Raw genomic sequence first — 21386 nt, 5'->3', positions numbered from 1 at the left:
CGTACTGTTTCTCCACCATATTGATTAAATGTGGCCGAAATCAAATCTTCAGCGGTTGGCACTTTCCACGCAAAGTGGCTTATCCGAATGTTGCAGCGCGTACAGCAGCAACTGTAATGAGAAGTTCACCAGAGGCGATTCAGAGACTGACAGGGTCACACTGCGGAAGGCGAGCTGGGAGAGGGGGAAGTAGCGGACGGAGGGGTAGGCTGTTATCGGCGAAGTCAGCGGAGCGGTGCGTGTGGGTCACCGAGGAAGTAGCGGAGGCCCTCGCGCTGTATAAAAGCCCCGCCGCCGCAGCGGACAGCATGCACAGCGACTGCACCATCTGCCTCTGTTCAGACTACGCACTCGACTCACTCGCTAACAGGTCAGTCCCCGCTGCTGTTGCTGCTGGCTGAGCTTCGTGTCATTCTGGTCCACGTACTGGACAATTATTGCTTGAGCGTAGTTTTTCTTTACGCATGTCTTATGTACGTTTTCTTGTTTTTTCAGCAGCATAGAATGTCACTTTTTTCAACAGCTTAGAATTTCACTTGAGGACTATATGCAGTAGAGCAATGTTTCCTAGTTCAGGGCCACTCCAAGATTTAGAGTTTTACAATGCGTTATGTTTTAGTAATGTGGGAGGTCACTATATCTGTACATGAATTGCCGAAGTGAACTATAATTATTTGATGGGGTCACTAAACTGCTGCTACTTGCTACTCCTATCTCCGTTGTTTCCAGTACTCCATCGTTTACCCGTGTTTTCTTCTCCTGTTTCTGGTCTACACTTCGTCGCCTTTCCATAGCTTAACCTTTCTTCCACACTCATTCTTCCTTATTTCTTATTTTTTCTTTTTTGAAGGTTTTATATTTAGTATTTTAGTGTTAAAGAAAGTTTCTGTTATTTCTGACGATACTGTTTCTTTCTAGTTCCCTTCCTATTCTGTAATCCATGCTGTCGCTGACATGTTTTTCCAAAAGTGCGGGAGTATTAATTTCTTTAGGCTGTTCTCCTTCATTCTGTAGATGTGCGCAAAGCAGATTAACCTTCGCTTTGCCACTCTTTCGAATATTTTCTGTATATCTCCTCGTACTTCTCATCTTCCAAACATCTGTAGTTTGTATTGCACCAATTAATTTTTTAATAAGCCACCTTACAAGTATCTCTATCCCTACGGATTTATAGCTTATTCTTACATTTTCAAATGCATATTAAAATTTTAGGTTTTTAATATTTATGTTATTATTTATTGCCTAACTCATTTTTACATTGTACTGCCCTAATGATGATGACTTAAAAACAATTTTTCAGTGATTTAACTGTGTACTCCCAGAACCCGACGAAATATTCTGCAGGTATTCAGTAGAACTGTACTTTTGCAGCTGCCGTCAGAGCGAAGAATGCATTTTTAGACCATGTAGACGGTTCACAGTTCGTTTTGGGATAACACTGGTGTTCAATTTAGCAGTGGAACGATGTCCACAGACTTCTTTTCCCACATGCCTTTTATCTCTTCTGCCAGATACAATTGGGCAACTTCTGACTGCATTATGAGGAAGGCATCTTGTTCAGCTTTCAAGATCATTTTTACGTCAGATCAACTGCATGTGATCGCCTTATCAGATGCTGTTCTGTGGTTCCAGTTAGTACTGTAATTTTCTAGAACAGTGAGAGGATCATGTCCGTAGCATGCGAGAAAGCCTTTCATTAAGTAGTATTTCTGTCCCATTATTTTGGTGACTCATCCTGCCTTAACAAATATTCCGTGGTTGTCAGAGATTTACAACCAAATGAAATGTGTGATATGGTCTCTTCTGAGTCCCACACTTCCCGCAGTTGTCATCTAATACTTGCTTCTGCAGCAAGACTTCTGGCAATTCCTCGTCTCTATGGCTTGATCTTGAATCGCGGTCAGAAATCACTATTTCTGGTAGCAAAACTTCGTGCGTCAACCAGTTTTTGGGCGCTTTCAATCGACTTAAGGCTGGCTGTGGCCGTTCTTATATTCTTCTTTCTTCGATTTCAGCCGTCTATGGACCACACTGCGTCCTCATGAACTTGTCTTCTTTGCTGATTCTATCTTTTCAGTATTTCTTCATTCTTCCACTGTCTTCTTTTCTTATTTCATCTGTCCATTCAATGAAGCGCTTCCTGACCGTTTCCTAAAAAGCCTTGGACTTCCTAATCTTGTTTCGAAAAGTTGGCCTGTCTAGAATTTCTGCTTTCGTAACGTTAATTTTTTCCGATTCCTCTTCCAATTTTCAGAACCAACTGACTTGCGTTTTGCGGTTTTTGTCAAATATTTCTTTAGTCAGTCTTTCCCGGCTCATTGGAACCAAGAGACCGTAACATGAAATTCTCCTTTTCCTGAGAGCAGCACATAGTTTTTCAGCTTCCATGTAGAACTCTTCATTACTTCTTCTCACTCATGGCCCATGTGCTTCCACCTTTTTTTAACCCATGTATTTTCCACAGTAAATTCCTTTACTTTATCACCAACTCTTCAATTTCTCCCCTTTTGTTGAGGAGTCAACATTACGCTGCATAAAGGCACTCCGGTTTTATAAGAGCATTGTACGGTTTTTTTTTTTGCTAAGGGTGATTTTTATAATAAATTTTCTTCGTTAATTGACAAGCTATTTCCATTATTTGCGCCCCACTTTTGTCCACTTCTCTACCTATACCGTTTGGATTTACTGTTTTCCCCAGTTAGTTAAATTTATTCACTTTCTTAATTCTACCATATCTTGTGCTTATGAATTTTGGAGCCTTTTTAATGCTCTTTAAGAATTCTATTCCCTTGGAAAGATCTGCAATCCAGCTTTTTCAACGGCATCTTTCAACACGTTGATTTGCTCAACTGCTGTAGCGTTGTTTCCGAAAATATTTTTAAAAATGGTTCAAATAGCTCTGAGCACATCTGTGGTCATCAGTCCCCTAGAACGTAGAACTACTTAAACCTAACTAACCTAAGGACATCACACACATCCATGCCCGAGACAGGATTCGAACCTGCGACCGTAGCAGTCCCGTGGTGCCGGACTGAGCGCCTAGAACCGCTAGACCAAAAATATTTTTAAGTCATCTGCAAAGGCTAGAAGAGTGTGACGTTAGAACCAACTGAATTATATTCAGTCTTTTTCGTCACAGAGTGTTCATAAGAGAATAATTACGAATTTTGGAGAAAACACACTGTATTCTGTTGTGTAGGACAAATAAAGTCATACCAACAATTGATATAGCATATGAACAGGAGTTAGTAAACAGGGCAGATTGCTTCAAGTTTTTTAGTGTAGCTATTGATGAAAAGTTAACCAGAAAAAGCCTATTACTGAGCTGCTAAAACAGTTCAGTTCATTTACTTTTGCTCTCCGCACAACTGCTAGTCTTGGAAACAAACGAATCAATCTCTGACTTATTTTGCTTATTTTCACTCAGTAGTGTCTTCTGGAATAATTTTCTGAGGTAACTGATTACTTATAAAGAAGGTAATGATTGAAGAAAAGCGAGCAGTAAGAATAGTATGCAGTATTTACCAGCGGTAGTCATACATTTTAACTGTACCATCACAGTACCTATAGTCGATAATGAAATTAGTCACAAAAAATTCATCAAAATTTGAGAATAGTAGTGGCTCTGAAAGTTGTTCAATATGTAACAACAAATTTTTTGTTCATCTTATGTCCAACAACATGTTCTGACAGCAAAATAAGTTTAGAATCGCACTTTAAATCATTTATTCCAGAGAGCTTCTTCCATTCTATGGATAAATTTTTGTTTAAAAACTAGTAGTGTGCATGAGTAGGACTAAAAAATATGTTCGTTAATGTTAACACTAATGAAGTACACATATCCTGTACATAGACTCGTTACACAACGCTTTGATAAATGAATCGTTCAAATGATTTGTGGAAAGTGTAACTAACTAATTACCCAGTTATTTCCAGGATTCGTATGTTCAAAAAGTCCTTTCCGCAATCAGCCCAAATAACATTGTGTGGTGCTATCCTCAACCATCTTGCAGCTATGGAATCCCTCAACTGTCACCATATTGCTGTTCAAACCTAGAAGTAGGATCGAACCCATAACGACTAACAATATTTTGAGTAATGCGAGCTGTTACACTTGCCGAGGAACCGCCGAGCAACATTAATCCTGACGACCGTCTGTCGTCCATTCATCCGAATGAGCAACGCCGGCACAGTCGTCAAAGTGGTTAATGAACCATGGACTTAATTAACATCATCCAGAAAGCGACGGGAGAGGACTGCCACAAAATGAAACGGTACACCTCTAATTTACTTAAAATAGGTTCAGTTATTACGGCAGACGTCTCGGTTGTTCGTGCCAGAGAAGCAGTGTTGCCCGCATCTCGTGGTCGTGCGGTAGCGTTCTCGCTTCCCACGCCCGGGTTCCCGGGTTCGATTCCCGGCGGGGTCAGGGATTTTCTCTGCCTCGTGATGGCTGGGTGTTGTGTGCTGTCCTTAGGTTAGTTAGGTTTAAGTAGTTCTAAGTTCTAGGGGACTGATGACCATAGATGTTAAGTCCCATAGTGCTCAGAGCCATTTGAACCATTTAGAGAAGCAGTGCGCTTTGCACTGATGTGACAAAAGTCATGGGATATCTGCTAATATCGTGTCGGACCTCCTTTTGCCCGGCTTAGTGCAGCGACTCGACATGGTATGGTCTCAACAAGTCGTTGCAAGTCACTTGCAGAAATATTGTGCCACACTTCCTCTATAGCCGTCCACAATTGCGAAAGTGTTTCCGATAAAGGATTTTATGCTCGAACTCATCTCTCGATTAGGTCCCATAAATGTTCGATGGGATCCATGTCAGATGATCTGGGAGGTGTCCGTTCATTCTCTCGAATTGTCCATAACAATCACGAACAATTGGGGCCCGGTGACATGGCGATTTGTCACCCATAGAAATTTCATCGTCGTTTGAGAACATGAAGTCCACGAATGGCTGCAAACGATCTCCAAGTAGCCCAAGATAACCGTTTACAGTGAAAGGTCAGGTGAGTTGGGTCAGAGGACTCAGTCCATTCCATGTAAACACAGTCCACAACATTATGGAGCCACCACCAGCTTGAGTCAATGGCTTCGTGGGGTCTGCGCCAGGTTCGATCCCTACTATCAGCTCTTATCATCTGAAATCGGAACCCATCTGATCAGACCACGATTTTCCACTCGTCCAGGGTCCAGCCGATATGGTCACGAATCCAGGGAAAGCGCTGCTGGCGATATAGTGCTGTTAGCAAAGACACTCGCGTCGGTGGTCTGGCGCCATAGGCCTTTAAAGCAATTTCGCTGCATTCTCCAAACAGATACGTTCGTCGAAAATTCAACATTGATCGTTGCTTGTCTGTTAGCACTGAGAACTCTACGCGAACGTCGCTGCTCTCGGTCGTTAAGTGTAGGATATCGGCCACGTGATGAGAGGTAATTTTGGTATTCTCAGCACGCTCTTGACCCTATGGATCTCGGAATATTGAATTCACTAACGATTTCCGAAAAAGAATGTCCCATTCATGTAGCTCCAACTACCACTCCACGTTCAGAATTTGTTAATTCCCGTCTTGGGGCCAGAATCAAGTCCAAAACCTTTTCACAGGAATCACTTGTGTACAAATGACAGCTGCGCCAATGCACTGCCCTTTTATACCTTGCGTACACGACACTAGCGCCCTTTGTATACGTGCATATCGCTTTGCACCTCAGTGTAGGCGCGCAGGGCTAGCAGAGCAGCGTTCACTGAAACGTTTGCATGTGGTTCCAGCAGGATGAAGCTGGTGGTGGCTACTGTACTCCTGATGGCGTCGGCGGCGTTGGCCGCTCCTGCATCTCCGCGGTTTGACCACCGGCCTGTACTGCCCAGCGTGTGCAAAACCATGAGGCCTCTCCACGGCAACGCGGAGCCCAGAACAGACCCTTCACCCTACACCATCACGGCGGCGCCGACATCTGTCAATGGCGGAGACACCGTCAAAGGTAAGACGCAACAGTTCCTTAAGAAGTTGGTATTGTGACACTCCCACGCCATATTTTACTGCGCGTGCTCCAGAAGCACAAAGACCTAATTTTTCACCCTGACAGAGAAAGAGTTAAAATACCCGTTCATGTTCAACGTAGTTCCTGTTTCAGGTAAATTCAATCCTCCCCATTTTATTCCTCTAATATACTCCGTGTCTGTAACGCAGTTCTGGAATGATTAATTTATCCGTCATACTTGTGGTGAACCTCCGTGGCTGTGGATTGAATTACCTGTTACTTGCAGAAATATAGCAACCAACCATCCATTTTTATACAGTGCTACTGAAAAAGTGAAATGATCGGTGGAACTGATGATCGGGAGTCCCCACCTGACACTGTGGATCTCGGAATATTGAATTCCCTAACGACTTCCTCGCCGAGGAAGCTCGGCCGCCGAGTTGCATGTCTTTGCAGTTGACGCAACATTGGGCGACTTGCTTGTCGATGATAACACTCGGCTTCCGAGTGCAGGAACCTCCGACCCGGCCGGGAATCGAACTTGGGCCGTTTGCATTGGTCAGATACTCTGACCACTCAGCTAAGAAAGCAGACACACGTGGTACTGATCAGTACATACTGGCTGTAGAAGACCACTTCGTGAAAACTGAAAGACACACCGAAAAATGACAAATATAAGAGGAGAGAATTTCTCCTAGTTTCGGTTTGTAATACGCCTCCTGGCACAGCTGCACAGGTGACAAGCGAGACAGAACATGTAGACAAATAATCCTCCCCTTATTGTCATACCGAATTAGCTTGCGCCTACAGATAAACAGGCCAGTGAATAGCGCTCCAAAGCGGTTTGCTGTCTCACTTTTCCGGGCATTTCATGTCAGCGACTTAAATGATTTTCACTCAAGTGCTGACGTTTACCGCGTGACCAATGGTGTCCAAACTGAACACCTGTAGTAAGCATTAAAAACTTGGAGAGATGCTCTATCCAGCGATATGTTCCTACTTTCTGTATGCCTTTCAGTTTTCAAGCACTCGTACTCTCAAACGCTGGAGATACTTATGAATATCCCCACATAACTTAATTTACGCCAATAAAGGCTTTGTGATTTCGTCTGTCTACAATTGGTGCAATACGATTATTATCATAATTGTGTTTGTCTATATAACTAACATTGCAGAAGGCGTTTACAAAACTTCGTTCCCTTTATCTATTCCATTTTCCAAGTCGTACATTTATAATACAGAATGAAGTGCTTCTAACTGCAAATTTCATATAAATATACATATGAAGTAGGAACTTTGGTAAAGGAAACTGTAGCGTTCTTCAAAATGCAGTCTACATAAACATAATAATGATGAAGACCGAACTGTATTATTCCAACTGAAGATAGGCGAAATCCCTAAATGTTTCTTGCCATCATTAAATTTATATAAAAAGTGGGTGGTTTCTCTGTCGTTTGAAGCAATTCTCGAAGATATGCAAAATACCCATCTGCGACCACCAAAACCCCTTCATTCGACTGAAAACCTTTTCCAGCCACAAAATATTTTAAACATTAGAACAGGGGGGAGTCGAAGCTTATTGAGTGAATAAAATATGTAGAATTGGCTGAACATGTAGGCTCATATGTGTTGGAACCGGAGAGATAAGTATTTACAACTCACTTAATACATCAACAGTGAAGTCGCGCTTTAGGTATTCACCATTTCCTCGTGCTTTAGGCTGTGTTTATATCGACTCTGTCATAAACCACGTTTTCAATGTTTGATACCGTGAAGCACTATAAGCTTTTCTATAGCTGCACATGCGTAACGCATGTGACTGTATTGCGACTGGAGCGACTGTGTAGGTTCTGCTGAAGCTACAATTGTTTCTAATCCGACAAAGCCGAAAATGTCGAGCGCTTACATGTTAACATGTTACGTTAGTTAATATTACGTTTAGCATTTTAATTTATTTATCGTCACGTTTACTTAATGAGTAATCACGCCCGTCCAAGATTTCAAAATGGGTTCAAATGGCTCTGAGCACTATGGGACTTAACAGCTTTGGTCATCAGTCCCCTAGAACTTAGAACTACTTAAACCTAACTAACCTAAGGACATCACACACATCCATGCCCGAGGCAGGATTCGAACCTGCGACCGTAGCAATCGCGCAGTTCCGAACTGAGCGCCAAGATTTAAATAATGTTGTTATTCTGTAGCAAAATGACATGTTTGTTTTCAAGTTTTCTTATACACACTAGAATTTCTGCCATTGTTGAAATTACTTCATCGTTTGGCAATCTTGCTGCATTTATGAGTACATCGTACGACACCCTATGTAGTTTACGAAACCGCTACAGCGGTGGTTTTTTTTAATAAGATCGCAACTGAAGATAATTCTGATGCCGGCCGGAGTGGCCGAGCGGTTTTAGGCGCTACAGTCTGGAGCCGCGCGACTGCTACGGTCGCAGGTTCGAATCCTGCCTCGGGCATCTACGTTTGTGTTGTCCTTAGGTTAGTTAGGTTTAAGTAGTTCTAAGTTCTAGGGGACTGATGACCTCAGCAGTTAAGTCCGCCCAGAGCCATTTGAGCCATGATTCTGACGTCGACCATCGCAAAGAATCAAATGGTTCAAATGGCTCTGAGCACTATGGGACTTAACATCTCAGGTCATCAGTCACCTAGAACTTAGAACTACGTACTTAAACCTAACTAACCTAAGGACATGAGACACATCCATGCCCGAGGCAGGATTCGAACCTGCGATCGTAGCGGTCGCGCGGTTCCAGACTGAAGCGCCTAGAACCGCTCGGCCACACCGGCCGGCCGCAAAGAATCCACACTTTTTCCAGATGAACGTTCTCCTCCCTGACGAGTCAGTAACCAAATGTATAGGAGTTAGACAAAATTATGGAAACACCAAAAACGGAACGCATTACTATGCGTAGGGCAGTGTAGGAAACCTGTTGGTATTCAGAAGAGCTTCCACTCATCTCAGGATGGATAAATAAGAGTCCTATGTGCTTTTCAAGCAAATATTAAACCATTCTTCCTGCAAAATAGTGGCACATTCGTGTAACGGAGATGAATAGCAATCAATCGCCCTCCTCTACGAAGTAGACGAAAACGGCTCAATAATATTGAGCTCTGGTGGCCGTGGTGGCCAGGGGAGATACGACAATTCATCCTCTAGCTCACAAAACCAGTCCTGAATGATGCGGGCTGTGTCAGGAGGGGCCATGTCATCTTGGAGCACAACATCACCGTTGGCGAATAAACATTCTACCATAGGATGGACCCGGTCCACAGAAATAGTCATGTAATCCTTGGCAGTATGCGACCTTGCAAAGTAACAATAGGTACCGTGGAATTCCACTATATGGCTGTCCAAATCTGTACAAATCTTCGATACGTTGCCTCTTGAAACACCAAACACTTCCGTGTCCACGTTTACGGAAGCACCATACGAACACTAGCAATTTTCCCAAGTTCGAATTCACTTAGCTGTGACAAAATATACTCACAATTACGCAGAACACTGTTCTGACCACGAATGACACTTGCAACGTATTGAAGCCCACTACAGAAGTACCATTCGTCGTCAGTTCAACAGCGCATCTGCTTTCATGTTTAAACATGCATTTCTGCCGATGTTTCGTTATTTTTGTCCAACCCCTGTACGGATTCGGACGTTATTAAGAGATACTTTCTCACACTGAACCCTATTAACAACCAAACAGCATTAACTGCAGTTAATGCACGATCGAAGTGGCGAATTTCTAAGACACTGGACCCCATTCAGAAGGACAGCAGTTCAAGCCCCGTATGACCATCCAGATTTGGTTTCAGAACGTTTTCTGTAAATGCCACGTGCTCCACCTCTAATGACCTCGTCGTCTACGCGACGCCATAACCTAATCTTCCTTTTTTTTTTTTATTTTACAATTATGCACCTTCTACATCTACATGGATACTCTGCAGATCACATTTAAATGCCTGGCAGAGGGTTCATCGAACCACCTTCACAATTCTCTGTTATTGCAATCCCGTATAGCGCGCGGAAAGAATGAACACCTGTGTCTTTCCGTGCGAGCTCTGATTTCCCTTATTTTATCTTGGCGATCGTTCCTCCCTATGTAGGTCGGTGTCAACAAAATATTTTCGCATTCGGAGGAGAAAGTTGGTGATTGGAATTTCGTGAGAAGATTCCGCCGCAACGAAAAACGCCATTGTTTTAATGGTGTTCACCCCAAATCCTGTATAATGTGTGACACACTCTCCTATACTTAGGTATTTAGTTGAATTTACGGCTTTTAGATTAGACTGATTTATCGTGTAACCGAAGTTTAGCGAGCTCCGTTTAACACTCATGTGGACGACCTCACACTTTTCGTTATTTATGGTCAACTGCCACTTTTCGCACCATTCAGATATCTTTTCTAAATCGTTTTGCAGTTTGTATTAGTCTTCTGATGACTTTATTAGTCGGTAAACGACAGCATCATCTGCAAACAACCGAAATCGGCTGCTCAGATTGTCTACAAAATCGTTTATATACACTCCTGGAAATTGAAATAAGAACGCCGTGAATTCATTGTCCCAGGAAGGGGAAACTTTATTGACACATTCCTGGGGTCAGATACATCACATGATCACACTGACAGAACCACAGGCACATAGACACAGGCAACAGAGCATGCACAATGTCGGCACTAGTACAGTGTATATCCACCTTTCGCAGCAATGCAGGCTGCTATTCTCCCATGGAGACGATCGTAGAGATGCTGGATGTAGTCCTGTGGAACGGCTTGCCATGCCATTTCCACCTGGCGCCTCAGTTGGACCAGCGTTCGTGCTGGACGTGCAGACCGCGTGAGACGACGCTTCATCCAGTCCCAAACATGCTCAATGGGGGACAGATCCGGAGATCTTGCTGGCCAGGGTAGTTGACTTACACCTTCTAGAGCACGTTGGGTGGCACGGGATACATGCGGACGTGCATTGTCCTGTTGGAACAGCAACTTCCCTTGCCGGTCTAGGAATGGTAGAACGATGGGTTCGATGACGGTTTGGATGCACCGTGCACTATTCAGTGTCCCCTCGACGATCACCAGTGGTGTACGGCCAGTGTAGGAGATCGCTCCCCACACCATGATGCCGGGTGTTGGCCCTGTGTGCCTCGGTCGTATGCAGTCCTGATTGTGGCGCTCACCTGCACGGCGCCAAACACGCATACGACCATCACTGGCACCAAGGCAGAAGCGACTCTCATCGCTGAAGACGACACGTCTCCATTCGTCCCTCCATTCACGCCTGTCGCGACACCACTGGAAGCGGGCTGCACGATGTTGGGGCGTGAGCGGAAGACGGCCTAACGGTGTGCGGGACCGTAGCCCAGCTTCATGGAGACGGTTGCGAATGGTGCTCGCCGATACCCCAGGAGCAACAGTGTCCCTAATTTGCTGGGAAGTGGCGGTGCGGTCCCCTACGGCACTGCGTAGGATCCTACGGTCTTGGCGTGCATCCGTGCGTCGCTGCGGTCCGGTCCCAGGTCGACGGGCACGTGCACCTTCCGCCGACCACTGGCGACAACATCGATGTACTGTGGAGACCTCACGCCCCACGTGTTGAGCAATTCGGCGGTACGTCCACCCGGCCTCCCGCATGCCCACTATACGCCCTCACTCAAAGTCCGTCAACTGCACATACGGTTCACGTCCACGCTGTCACGGCATGCTACCAGTGTTAAAGACTGCGATGGAGCTCCGTATGCCACGGCAAACTGGCTGACACTGACGGCGGCGGTGCACAAATGCTGCGCAGCTAGCGCCATTCGACGGCCAACACCGCGGTTCCTGGTGTGTCCGTTGTGCCGTGCGTGTGATCATTGCTTGTACAGCCCTCTCGCAGTGTCCGGAGCAAGTATGGTGGGTCTGACACACCGGTGTCAATGTGTTCTTTTTTCCATTTCCAGGAGTGTAGATAGGGAACAGCAAAGGGCCTATAACACTACCTTGAAGAACGCCTGAAATCACTTCTGTTTTACTCGATGACTTTCCGTCAATTACTACCAACTGTGACCTCTCTGACAGGAAATCACAAATCCAGTCACATAACTGAGACGATATTCATAAGCACGCAATTTCTCTACGGGCCGCTTCTGTGGTACAGTGTCAAAAGCCTTCCGGAAATCCAGAAATACGGAATCCATCTGAAATCCCTTGTCAATAGCACTCAACACTTCATGTGAATAAAGAGATAGTTGCGTTTCACAGGAACGATGTTTTCTAAACTCATGTTGACTGTGTGTCAATAGACCGTTTTCTCCGAGCTAATTCATAATTTTCGAACACAAGATATGTTCTAAAATCCTGCTGCATATCGACGTTAACGATATGGGCCTGTAATTTAGTGGATTACTCCTACTACCTTTCTTGAATATTGGTGTGACCTTTGCAACTTTCCAGTGTTTGGGTACGGATCTTTCGTCGAGCGAACGGTTGTATATGATTGTTAAGTATGGAACTAATGCATCAGCATACTCGGAAAGGAACCTAACTGGTGTACAGTGTGGACCAGAAGACTTGCTTTTATTAAGTGATTTAAGTTGCTTCACTACTCCGAGGATATTTACTTCTACGTTACTCATGTTGGCAGCTGTCCTTTATTCGAATTCTGGAATATTTACTTCGTCTTCTTTTGTGTAGGCATTTCGGAAGGCTGTGTTTAGTAACTCTGCTTTGGCAGCACTATCTTCGATAGTATCTCCATTGCTATCGTGCAGAGAAGACATTGATTGTTTCTTGCCGCTAACATACTTCACATACACCTTGCGTTTGTGCTTGGCTTCTTTGCCACTCGACACAACATCCTTATTCTGTAAGTGATTTGCTGCAGTTTTTGTTACATTTGGTTACCGTCAATATTTTTCTTGCAGTGCACATATCGGGCGTCGATGAGTTCTTAGGCGTCTACCTGCAGGCTCGTCGAGGAGAGGAGCCGGTAGGCGAGTTCGTGCTGCCCAGCGGCGAAACTAAGGAAATCGCCCTGACCGACTGCCCGCCCGGACACAAAGTGAGTATTGCCTTTTTGGACCGAGGCATATGGATACACAGAGGTGATTTATTCAAGCTTCGAGAAACAAACGACCTACAGATAATGTTTAAACAAATGGTAAAGTTATGTAACATTTTTCACGCAGTCCAATATACACGGACCTATCGGTAATTTTCTTTTGCCATACTCGTAAACAAGAAGAAGAATCCACACGTAAAGTGATCACATTATTCAGATTCGTGGAGCTGCTTCACCTAAACGTTGCACACTGATCGCAAAACGCACGAAAAGTTTCAGTTGCAGCCGAATCAAAAGAGGGTCCTAACTTTGGAAAAAAAGTACCGGTACTTTATCTGGACTTGGTAAGCAGAACCACTTGGCGAGTGCCGCCGAGCAAGTGTAACATAATTTATCTTGCAGTCATCCTTACGGACACTTGTTCCAACAACTGCTGCCTGTTCCCACTATAAGAAGTTTCTGACAATTATTCTTTTTCCGTTTTGCCATCCTTAGCTAGGCTACGGATGGCAAAACGGAAAAATGGCTGGAATTTCAGTCTGTAAATTATCCGTTCTTTTTGCAGGTGACATAACTGCACGATCGAAAAGTCACCCTACGCAGTGTGTTATACAATTCCCTTTATAGACTTGTAGGAGTTGTAGAGTGGACTTAGCAGATAAAGTTTTCATTCGGAACCCATGTCAGGATATGTACCGTCAAGATGTAAAATAGATTTGCAAATCGGATCACTTTTTCATGTCTCCCGCTTCACGCTACGACCAGCGGTGACAATGTGCCATGACAGGGGCAATATTTCGAGCAGTCTTCGCCGGGTTGTCTTCTACATGAAGAAGAAATTCTGTAATAAACAATGTATAATATCATACCGTATTACATGTATGGTGAGGGATGTAAGAACCAAAAGGCACAAAATGGTATGCTTCTAGACAGCGGGATGCATCTACAATAAGAAGTATCAGAGAGTAAGGGCGCATCTGTAACATGAAATATCCCAGAGTCTGGATGCTTGCAGTCTACACTTTAATGAAACGGCGTGACAAATGCCATATTGGATGACATAATGACATATGTTATGTTATAAGACATGAAATCATGTATCATTTTACTTTACTTGACACGATACACTATATTACATGTCTTGGATACCAATATCAACAAGTAAAAATGCACGAATATGTTAAAATGTTTTCAATGTCTTTGAAGCTACTAGATAAGTCGACAAGCTAATTCCCTTATTTTACGTCCCTAACTCTGCCAAGGACATAGTCGCCTTTTTGGGCTATATAGGAGCATTTTTCATTCTGGAATGTTATACTTGATTAGAATGTGTAGAAGTAAACATACTTGCAACGGCTGCTCAAATGACGATCTGATATCTCACAGATACAATAACGGTACAAAGTGCCAGACAATGGATGCGGTAGTCTCTACTGCGCATTCTTTCATGTGATATTAAAATCATTCACTAGACTGAATACCGACTTGGCAACATCTTGTGTTCCTAAGTACACTACACTCTTGGCACAATACTCTCCCAAACTATCTTATTTTTGATGTGCTCAATCGACAATAGGTTAGTCTTATTATAACTGATTTTCAAATGGCCTTTAAGAATTGTCCACAGTTGTTCTATTCGTTACTGAAAAAGTTTGACTGCAGTTGAGGGAAAGAGCATAGAGCCTTCAAAAATGTTTCAGTAACACATATTGCTCCATAGCTTTTCTTCACTTTAGGGATCTGAAAACTTCCTTGTGAACTGCAGACGGTAGTTTCCTCCTAGGTGTCTCCTCTTTCAGGTCTGAACTATCCTTCCTCATGGAGTGTACGCAACTGTAGCGCTGACGCGTACTGGTAATACCGGTACTGGTACATCTCTTCATCTTGCTAACACTGGTTGAATATATGATTTCCTTCTCAAGAGTTGTTAGAAAAGATTTTGTTGAAACAGCTTTCTCGAAACCCCAGACAAAATGGCAAACCGTATGTACTGTTCCTTTCTATACTTTGGTCCTTGCTCCACAAATGGTATGTTGTGCTAAATACACTTCGTACGTGTACTAAACACTGTAAATTGCTCTGAGAACTTCACCAGATAAATAGCGTGCGCCGCTGTGTAACTCTTTGCTTTTGTTGTTTCAGAACGCCTACTCGTACATCTCGTACACGACCCCGCTCAGGACGCTGGATATCGACTGGAAGGCACCAAACGACGGCGGTGAAATAGTTTTCACGTAAGTTTTCCGGTAGATTTAGTAGTCGACTGGGAACAACACTTGCTTTGCTGTTACTATATATCCGCTTCACAGTTAGGAAGCGAATGTGCCTGGTCGGGTAATCCTGGTCTTGTAATGTTTATCCTACTCTAATGATTCATGAAGATAAATGATATACAGATATTAACTGCAATTTCAAGTTACTGAAGAAAATTTACGAGCGTTGTGGCAGTGCAAAATTTTTCGAGAGCAGCTGCAGTGCCCGGCATGTTTAACATCTTCAAATGTAAGGACATATTTAAATCACGTTATCAGCGGAATGCGGGGAATGAATATGTCTTTGCCTGCTGCGTAACCCGTGATGATGGTGGCCTCTTACGTTTGGCAATAGGTTCTTCACAGCCAGCCTTGTTCCACTGCGTATGTGTGTGATGATGATGTTTGGTTTGTGGGGCGCTCAACTGCGTGGTTATCAGCGCCCGTACAATTATCCAATCTTTGCTCAGTCCAATTTCGCCACTTTCCTGGATGATGATGAAATGATGAGGACAACACAAACACCCAGTCATCTCGAGGCAGGTGAAAATCCCTGACCCCGCCGGGAATCGAACCCGGGACCCCGTGCTCGGGAAGCGAGAACGCTACCGCGAGACCACGAGCGGCGGACCCACTGCGTATGTAACAACGGTAACTAATCAGTACATAAAAGTTTTCAATCGTGTTTCTGTCAGATTCTCGAACTTCCGCTAGTCCAGTGAACTAGTGACGTCTGATCATACTATCAGCAAGACGGGCATTTCCACTGTAATTTAATCTCCGATAGGAATTACAGTCAGTTGATCACGATACGTTTCGTTTGTTAGGCATTTAGTTTTCGTTTATTTTCTTCATTGTTTCATCTGACTGTAGAAATTGGAAGTAAATCGACCAGGAATTTTGAAGTAAATCATACGCCCAAATGTTCATTAGAGGATCGTTTAGAAATATGACGTAAATCAGCCAAGAATTTTTGGAGACTTTTGGTCATAATCTTCCCCCTTTATATCTTACATACATATATGTATCAAGTTAGATTACGAAGTCGTATATAGACAGTGACCTTTCTCTTGTCTTGAAGGTAAAATGTGCTAAATTTCATCAAGATCGGAATAAAACTGTAGATTTGCATGAATTACAAACAAACAGAAACTCTTCTTTATATGTATAGATGCCTGGATTCTCTCGTTGATTGTTGTTCGTAATAAATAATCCTGGCGTATGAGGAAGTAGCGTCTACACATCCGGGTTCTGTATGACTGTTGTAATTGTTGATTCACTGGTCGTTAAACGCGTTCATAGACGGTAGCGCAGAACGTAAGCCGATCTGCTGATGTGACTAGTGAATTGTGAATAAGGCCCATCTGGTTACAATGTTACTCACGGCGGCTCCCGGAACCAAGCACGAGACAGTTCTGTGCTGTTGTCTCGTTTCCGTTCCATACAAGAAGCAAATGAGGTGCGACACGATTTATTGCGGTGCACACTTTTTCGTAGTACAGATGACAACAACTGTTGAACTAACCGTAAATAAGATTCATAAATTTACGAGGACGGAGACGTGATTAGCTTGAGAAGAAATTCAACTTTGTAGTTACACTTTTTTTTCTCTAAATAGTGACGTCACTGGACTATGTCACCCAAGTTGCATTTTTCTTAATGAAAGTGGCTGAGGCCTCCCTATCGGTAATGATACAATTTAAACGTGACGGACATGGACGTGGAGTGAATGTAACCACTGACTAACTGTTATGTTGCCACTTCTTAAAAAAATTGTCTAAAACCCCTCCCTCCCTCCTCCAAAATCTTGAAACGACAACAACTGTGCAGCTTAACAGTAAAACTAATGACAGGTCCTAATTTGCTTTCCTGCTTGCAGGAAAAGTTAAACGTAGTTCACGTTAGTCTGCTTGGCAGTGTCGAATAAATACGATGCATGACCTTTCAAAATGAAATGTATCTTACGCGTAGCGGCTTGTTCGCAAAGAGGTAGAATCAAGCTTCTTATATTCTAATATTTTTTAGTTTCTTCATTCTACTTTTTAATACCGTAAGACATGCTACCCAGCAACATAACAGGAAGTTCGATTTCTTTCCACGCTCTTTGGTTTTTATTGTTTGATTATGGGAGTAAAGAGCAAGTGAATGGCGAATAAGCGAAGATATGCATTCGCGCAGTTTTAAGTTATGATGTGCGTCTAAGAAGAGAGAGTATTACTGCTGTGGATACATTTTTTACTCAGACCCAACTTTCAGTGTGTTGCCACTCATTATAGTGTGGTATAGTAGTTATTCGGATGTTCTTCACGTGATCTTCCTTCTGTTACAGGGCCACATTCGTGAAGAGCTATTCCGAATTCTGGGTCGGTGTCCCGTCACCGAAGATCACCGTCACGGTACGTATGCAACCAGCCTGGAGTCTCGGCGGTAACAGCCTGTTGATCGCAATTTCCAGTTGTAGCAGTTAAGTGTGATGTCTACAACCATGGTTTTACCTGATGGGCCAAATCAGGGTGGTTCCTGTAGCTGCTCTTTCGTTTTCCAAGTCTCTCCAGGCTCCACGTCACATAAGAAATCGTAATATTTAGCACTGTTACCATCAGCTATTCCGTATCCATTTGCCACATACTTGCCTGTCCTAAAACCTTTAGCGTTTTCCCAAGTAAAAGGATTAAGTGCGTGACCGATGTAGTGTTTGTTGGCTACGTTGATGCCTATTGGTGGACCCGAACGATATTACGAAAGTGATGATTCCGGCACGCTATCGCACTGTTCAGAGTTCAAGTTCCTGAGGCTAACTGTAAAAAATTCACAAGCCAAAATCCGGTTCTACTTAAAGTTAATATCATGCAGGTAACTATCATAAAATTTTACAAGTGCGACTCTCTTTAGAGTTCATCCATGAAACCAACTGCCGAAACTGTTTTCAGAACTCCTGCACAAATTTTTACACAGGGCCGCGAAACTTTTGCCTCAAAAGTTCGACTCACTAGCAAAAACAAATGACACACCATACAATGAAGGCTTTCACGACCGGATGTTTCAGCTGCTGTGAATTTTTGCGGGTTGTATGGCCGTGGTCCATGGAACTCTTCAATCCCTGAAGTTTCGTCCAAGGCTACGTTGGACCTTTTTGGGGGTGCTCCTGGTTGTGCAAGACTCAGCACAATCAGGAGCACCTCCGAAGATGTCCAACGTAGTCTTGGACGAAACGTTAGGGTTTGAAGAGTTCCATGGACCACGACCATACAACCTGGAAAAATTCTCAACGGCTGAAATGACACACCGCTCATTCAGTCAGACGCCCGTCCTTGTATAGCTCTCAAAGGAATTTGTCCCCAGAAAATGTGGCCGCCGCCCTTAAATAGACGGCCGGCCGAAGTGGCCGTGCGGTTAAAGGCGCTGCAGTCTGGAACCGCAAGACCACTACGGTCGCAGGTTCGAATCCTGCCTCGGGCATGGATGTTTGTGATGTCCTTAGGTTAGTTAGGTTTAACTAGTTCTAAGTTCTAGGGGACTAATGACCTCAGCAGTTGAGTCCCATAGTGCTCAGAGCCATTTTGAACCTTAAATAGACGAGATCTGTTGTTGCGAAATTCTCAGATTTACATTCAACTTATTCCATTACAAATACGACGTGCGAATTTAGACGAATTTTTCCAGCTTTCCCGTGGTGTCATTAGATTTTTTCCTTACTGTTTACATTTTTTTCAGTAAGATAGCATTACCTGCTATTACTTATTATTAAACATAATGAAAGTTGGAGAACTACAAATAGCCGGCCGGAGTGGCCGAGCGGTTCTAGGCGCTACAGTCTGCAACCGCGCGACCGCTACGGTCGCAGGCTCGAATCCTGCCTCGGGCATGGATGTGTGTGATGTCCTTAGGTTAGTTAGGTTTAAGTAGTTCTAAGTTCTAGGGGACTGATGACCTCAGATGTTGAGTCCCGTAGTGCTCAGAGCCAACTACAGATAGCTATGGCAGTCTACTTATTCACACTGTCGCTACATTTAAAGGTTTGATAATTTGTTTCGCATTAAAATAAGTTTTTTAATTCTCTGAATTAACATTCTGGCTCATAGTTCGAAACGTATATTATTAATAAACATTTTGAAACTGTATTTCGATAGTGCTGTTCAAGCGCTATCTGCGGGGTGGGGATAATTGGTCCTTTAAAATCGCTTAAGAAGTTTAGAAGTTACATATTCCTTAAGACAATAGGTATTTTCAAATCTTACATCTTCAATTAATAAGCATAAGTCTGTCTACAGAATGGAGGTTTAGACGCTCTTCCTTGTCCCATTTTTATTTTACGGTCTTTCTGTATTTCGTGGCCGTGGAATGAATTTTTGGCCTCTGACTCCACGTGGCACCTCACCCCAGAAGCGTCCAGTAACAGCTAAGTGCACGGAGAAAACCCGACTCGAAGTAGCTCGGCAGAGCACCTGCTATCCTTCTGTTAGCCGACTTACTTCGCAGCCTCTCGTTCCGCGAACTGGAGAGGTCGGAGTGTCGTCTGCTACCTAGCAGACAGCTCCAGTCGCCACTTCCTTGTGAGTCATGCTCCCCTGTGTCAGAACTCAACCGCGTCACGTCATGTCATCTATCAGAAGAGCACAAGTCTAGCCGCACGTTACAGACACTCGCAGGTACTTGTTATCTGCAGCCGGTGAAAACAGAGCATTTGATAACACAGGGTGTAAAATAAAAACGATACCTAGAAACTTCGAAGGGTTACAAACAGTATATAGAGGAACAAATGGAGGACGGAAACCCTAGTCTGGTCACCATGCTATTGCTTCGAAAATGTCATCGAAAGACATTACAATTCTTCAGAGTTGTAGGGATCAGTACCTGTCGGTAGGTCGCCCTTTAGCAGGACAAGCAAGCTTGTAGACTCACGCACTGCAGGTGAAATCCTCCAAATGAGTATCACAGCATTCAGGACGTTAATGGCCTTAAACATGTCCACAGTTATCACAAAGGCACTGTAGAGACTTCTAAGTGCGGAGGCGTCAACGTTCAAATTTATGAAGGAACTCACTGACGTCTGTAACTTCGTCGACGTATTACGCCGTTGATGACAACTCTTGAGATGAGTTCACGTTCTCAGTTTGTTCCTCAAGGTACTCACCAAACTCTTCCAAGTTTGTTAGCATCGTTTTGTTGTACTGTGTAAAATCATTTCTGTTCAGAGTAGTTCGTCCCAAAAGTTCTGGAGCCACACCTGACGTCCTCGTCATTCACTATTCTTGCACTCATCATGGACAGCTGCGTTTAATACTCACATATCAGAACTTACAATAAGACTCATGAGCTGTTGTAATGCTCTAGCTTAACTGTTTTTTTTTGTTTCTTTACAGAAAGTCACCTCAACTGACAACGCTGTTGCCGCTTAACAACAGAAAACACGTCGTCCCAACAACGAACATATCCAGTATCAACTTCATAACATAACAAAATCGACGTACAATCATTTTTTCGTACTGTACTGCTAGAAATTGTACAGTAATCGCTTCTCGGAGGCGTTAGCTACATGATATCAGCGATTCGTTTCAGCACGAGAGACTTGATAAGCTTTTTGTAGCAAATACGAGTGAGCTTCAGGAGAGACCAAAGGAACTCAGCTACCCAAAGTGGCGTGCTTCCGTCGCCATCTTGTTCAGGACATGGCAACCAGTCTGCACTGTACATGGATCTGCCGACCGCATACGATTGAGTATTTAAATCTGCATGAGGTTTATCACCACAAATTTTGTATTAAGGACTTGAACTGAAATATATTATCTATATAAAATAAGATTTGTTTTTTACTTGCCCTTATTCCCGTTCTCCTAGGCTGATTACGTTACTCTTAACTTCCAAACCATATTTCTCAGTTGCTATGACGGAAAATTAGTGATAGAGCACAAAGTACTGTATACAGGGTGAATCTGAATATCTAATGAAGTACAGATAATTCTGAAAGGAACTGAAAAGTTCTGTGCTGGTTTTCACACAAATCAATATCTATCACTACTACTACCGAAAAACAAGCCGAAAGAAGATAAAACTAAATGATTGTTATACAGATTTCTTGGAAATGCTTCA

At 43.4% G+C, this 21386-nt stretch overlaps 1 protein-coding gene across 1 annotated transcript; it reads left to right on the top strand.

Annotated features, from left to right (window-relative positions):
• Nucleotides 1-116: 116 nt before the first annotated feature.
• LOC126482086 (putative defense protein) lies at nucleotides 117-21096 on the top strand. The gene is made up of 6 exons (XM_050106062.1): nucleotides 117-370; nucleotides 5774-5985; nucleotides 12908-13044; nucleotides 15187-15278; nucleotides 17626-17692; nucleotides 20660-21096. Exons 1-6 carry the CDS (start codon nucleotides 117-119, stop codon nucleotides 20693-20695), a joined length of 798 nt encoding a protein of 265 aa, XP_049962019.1. The 3' UTR covers nucleotides 20696-21096.
• Nucleotides 21097-21386: the final 290 nt, after the last annotated feature.

The sequence above is a fragment of the Schistocerca serialis genome, chromosome 5, assembly GCF_023864345.2.
Source record: "Schistocerca serialis cubense isolate TAMUIC-IGC-003099 chromosome 5, iqSchSeri2.2, whole genome shotgun sequence".
NCBI classification, from domain to species: Eukaryota; Metazoa; Arthropoda; class Insecta; order Orthoptera; family Acrididae; genus Schistocerca; species Schistocerca serialis.
This window is presented reverse-complemented; position numbering and strand designations above follow the sequence as displayed.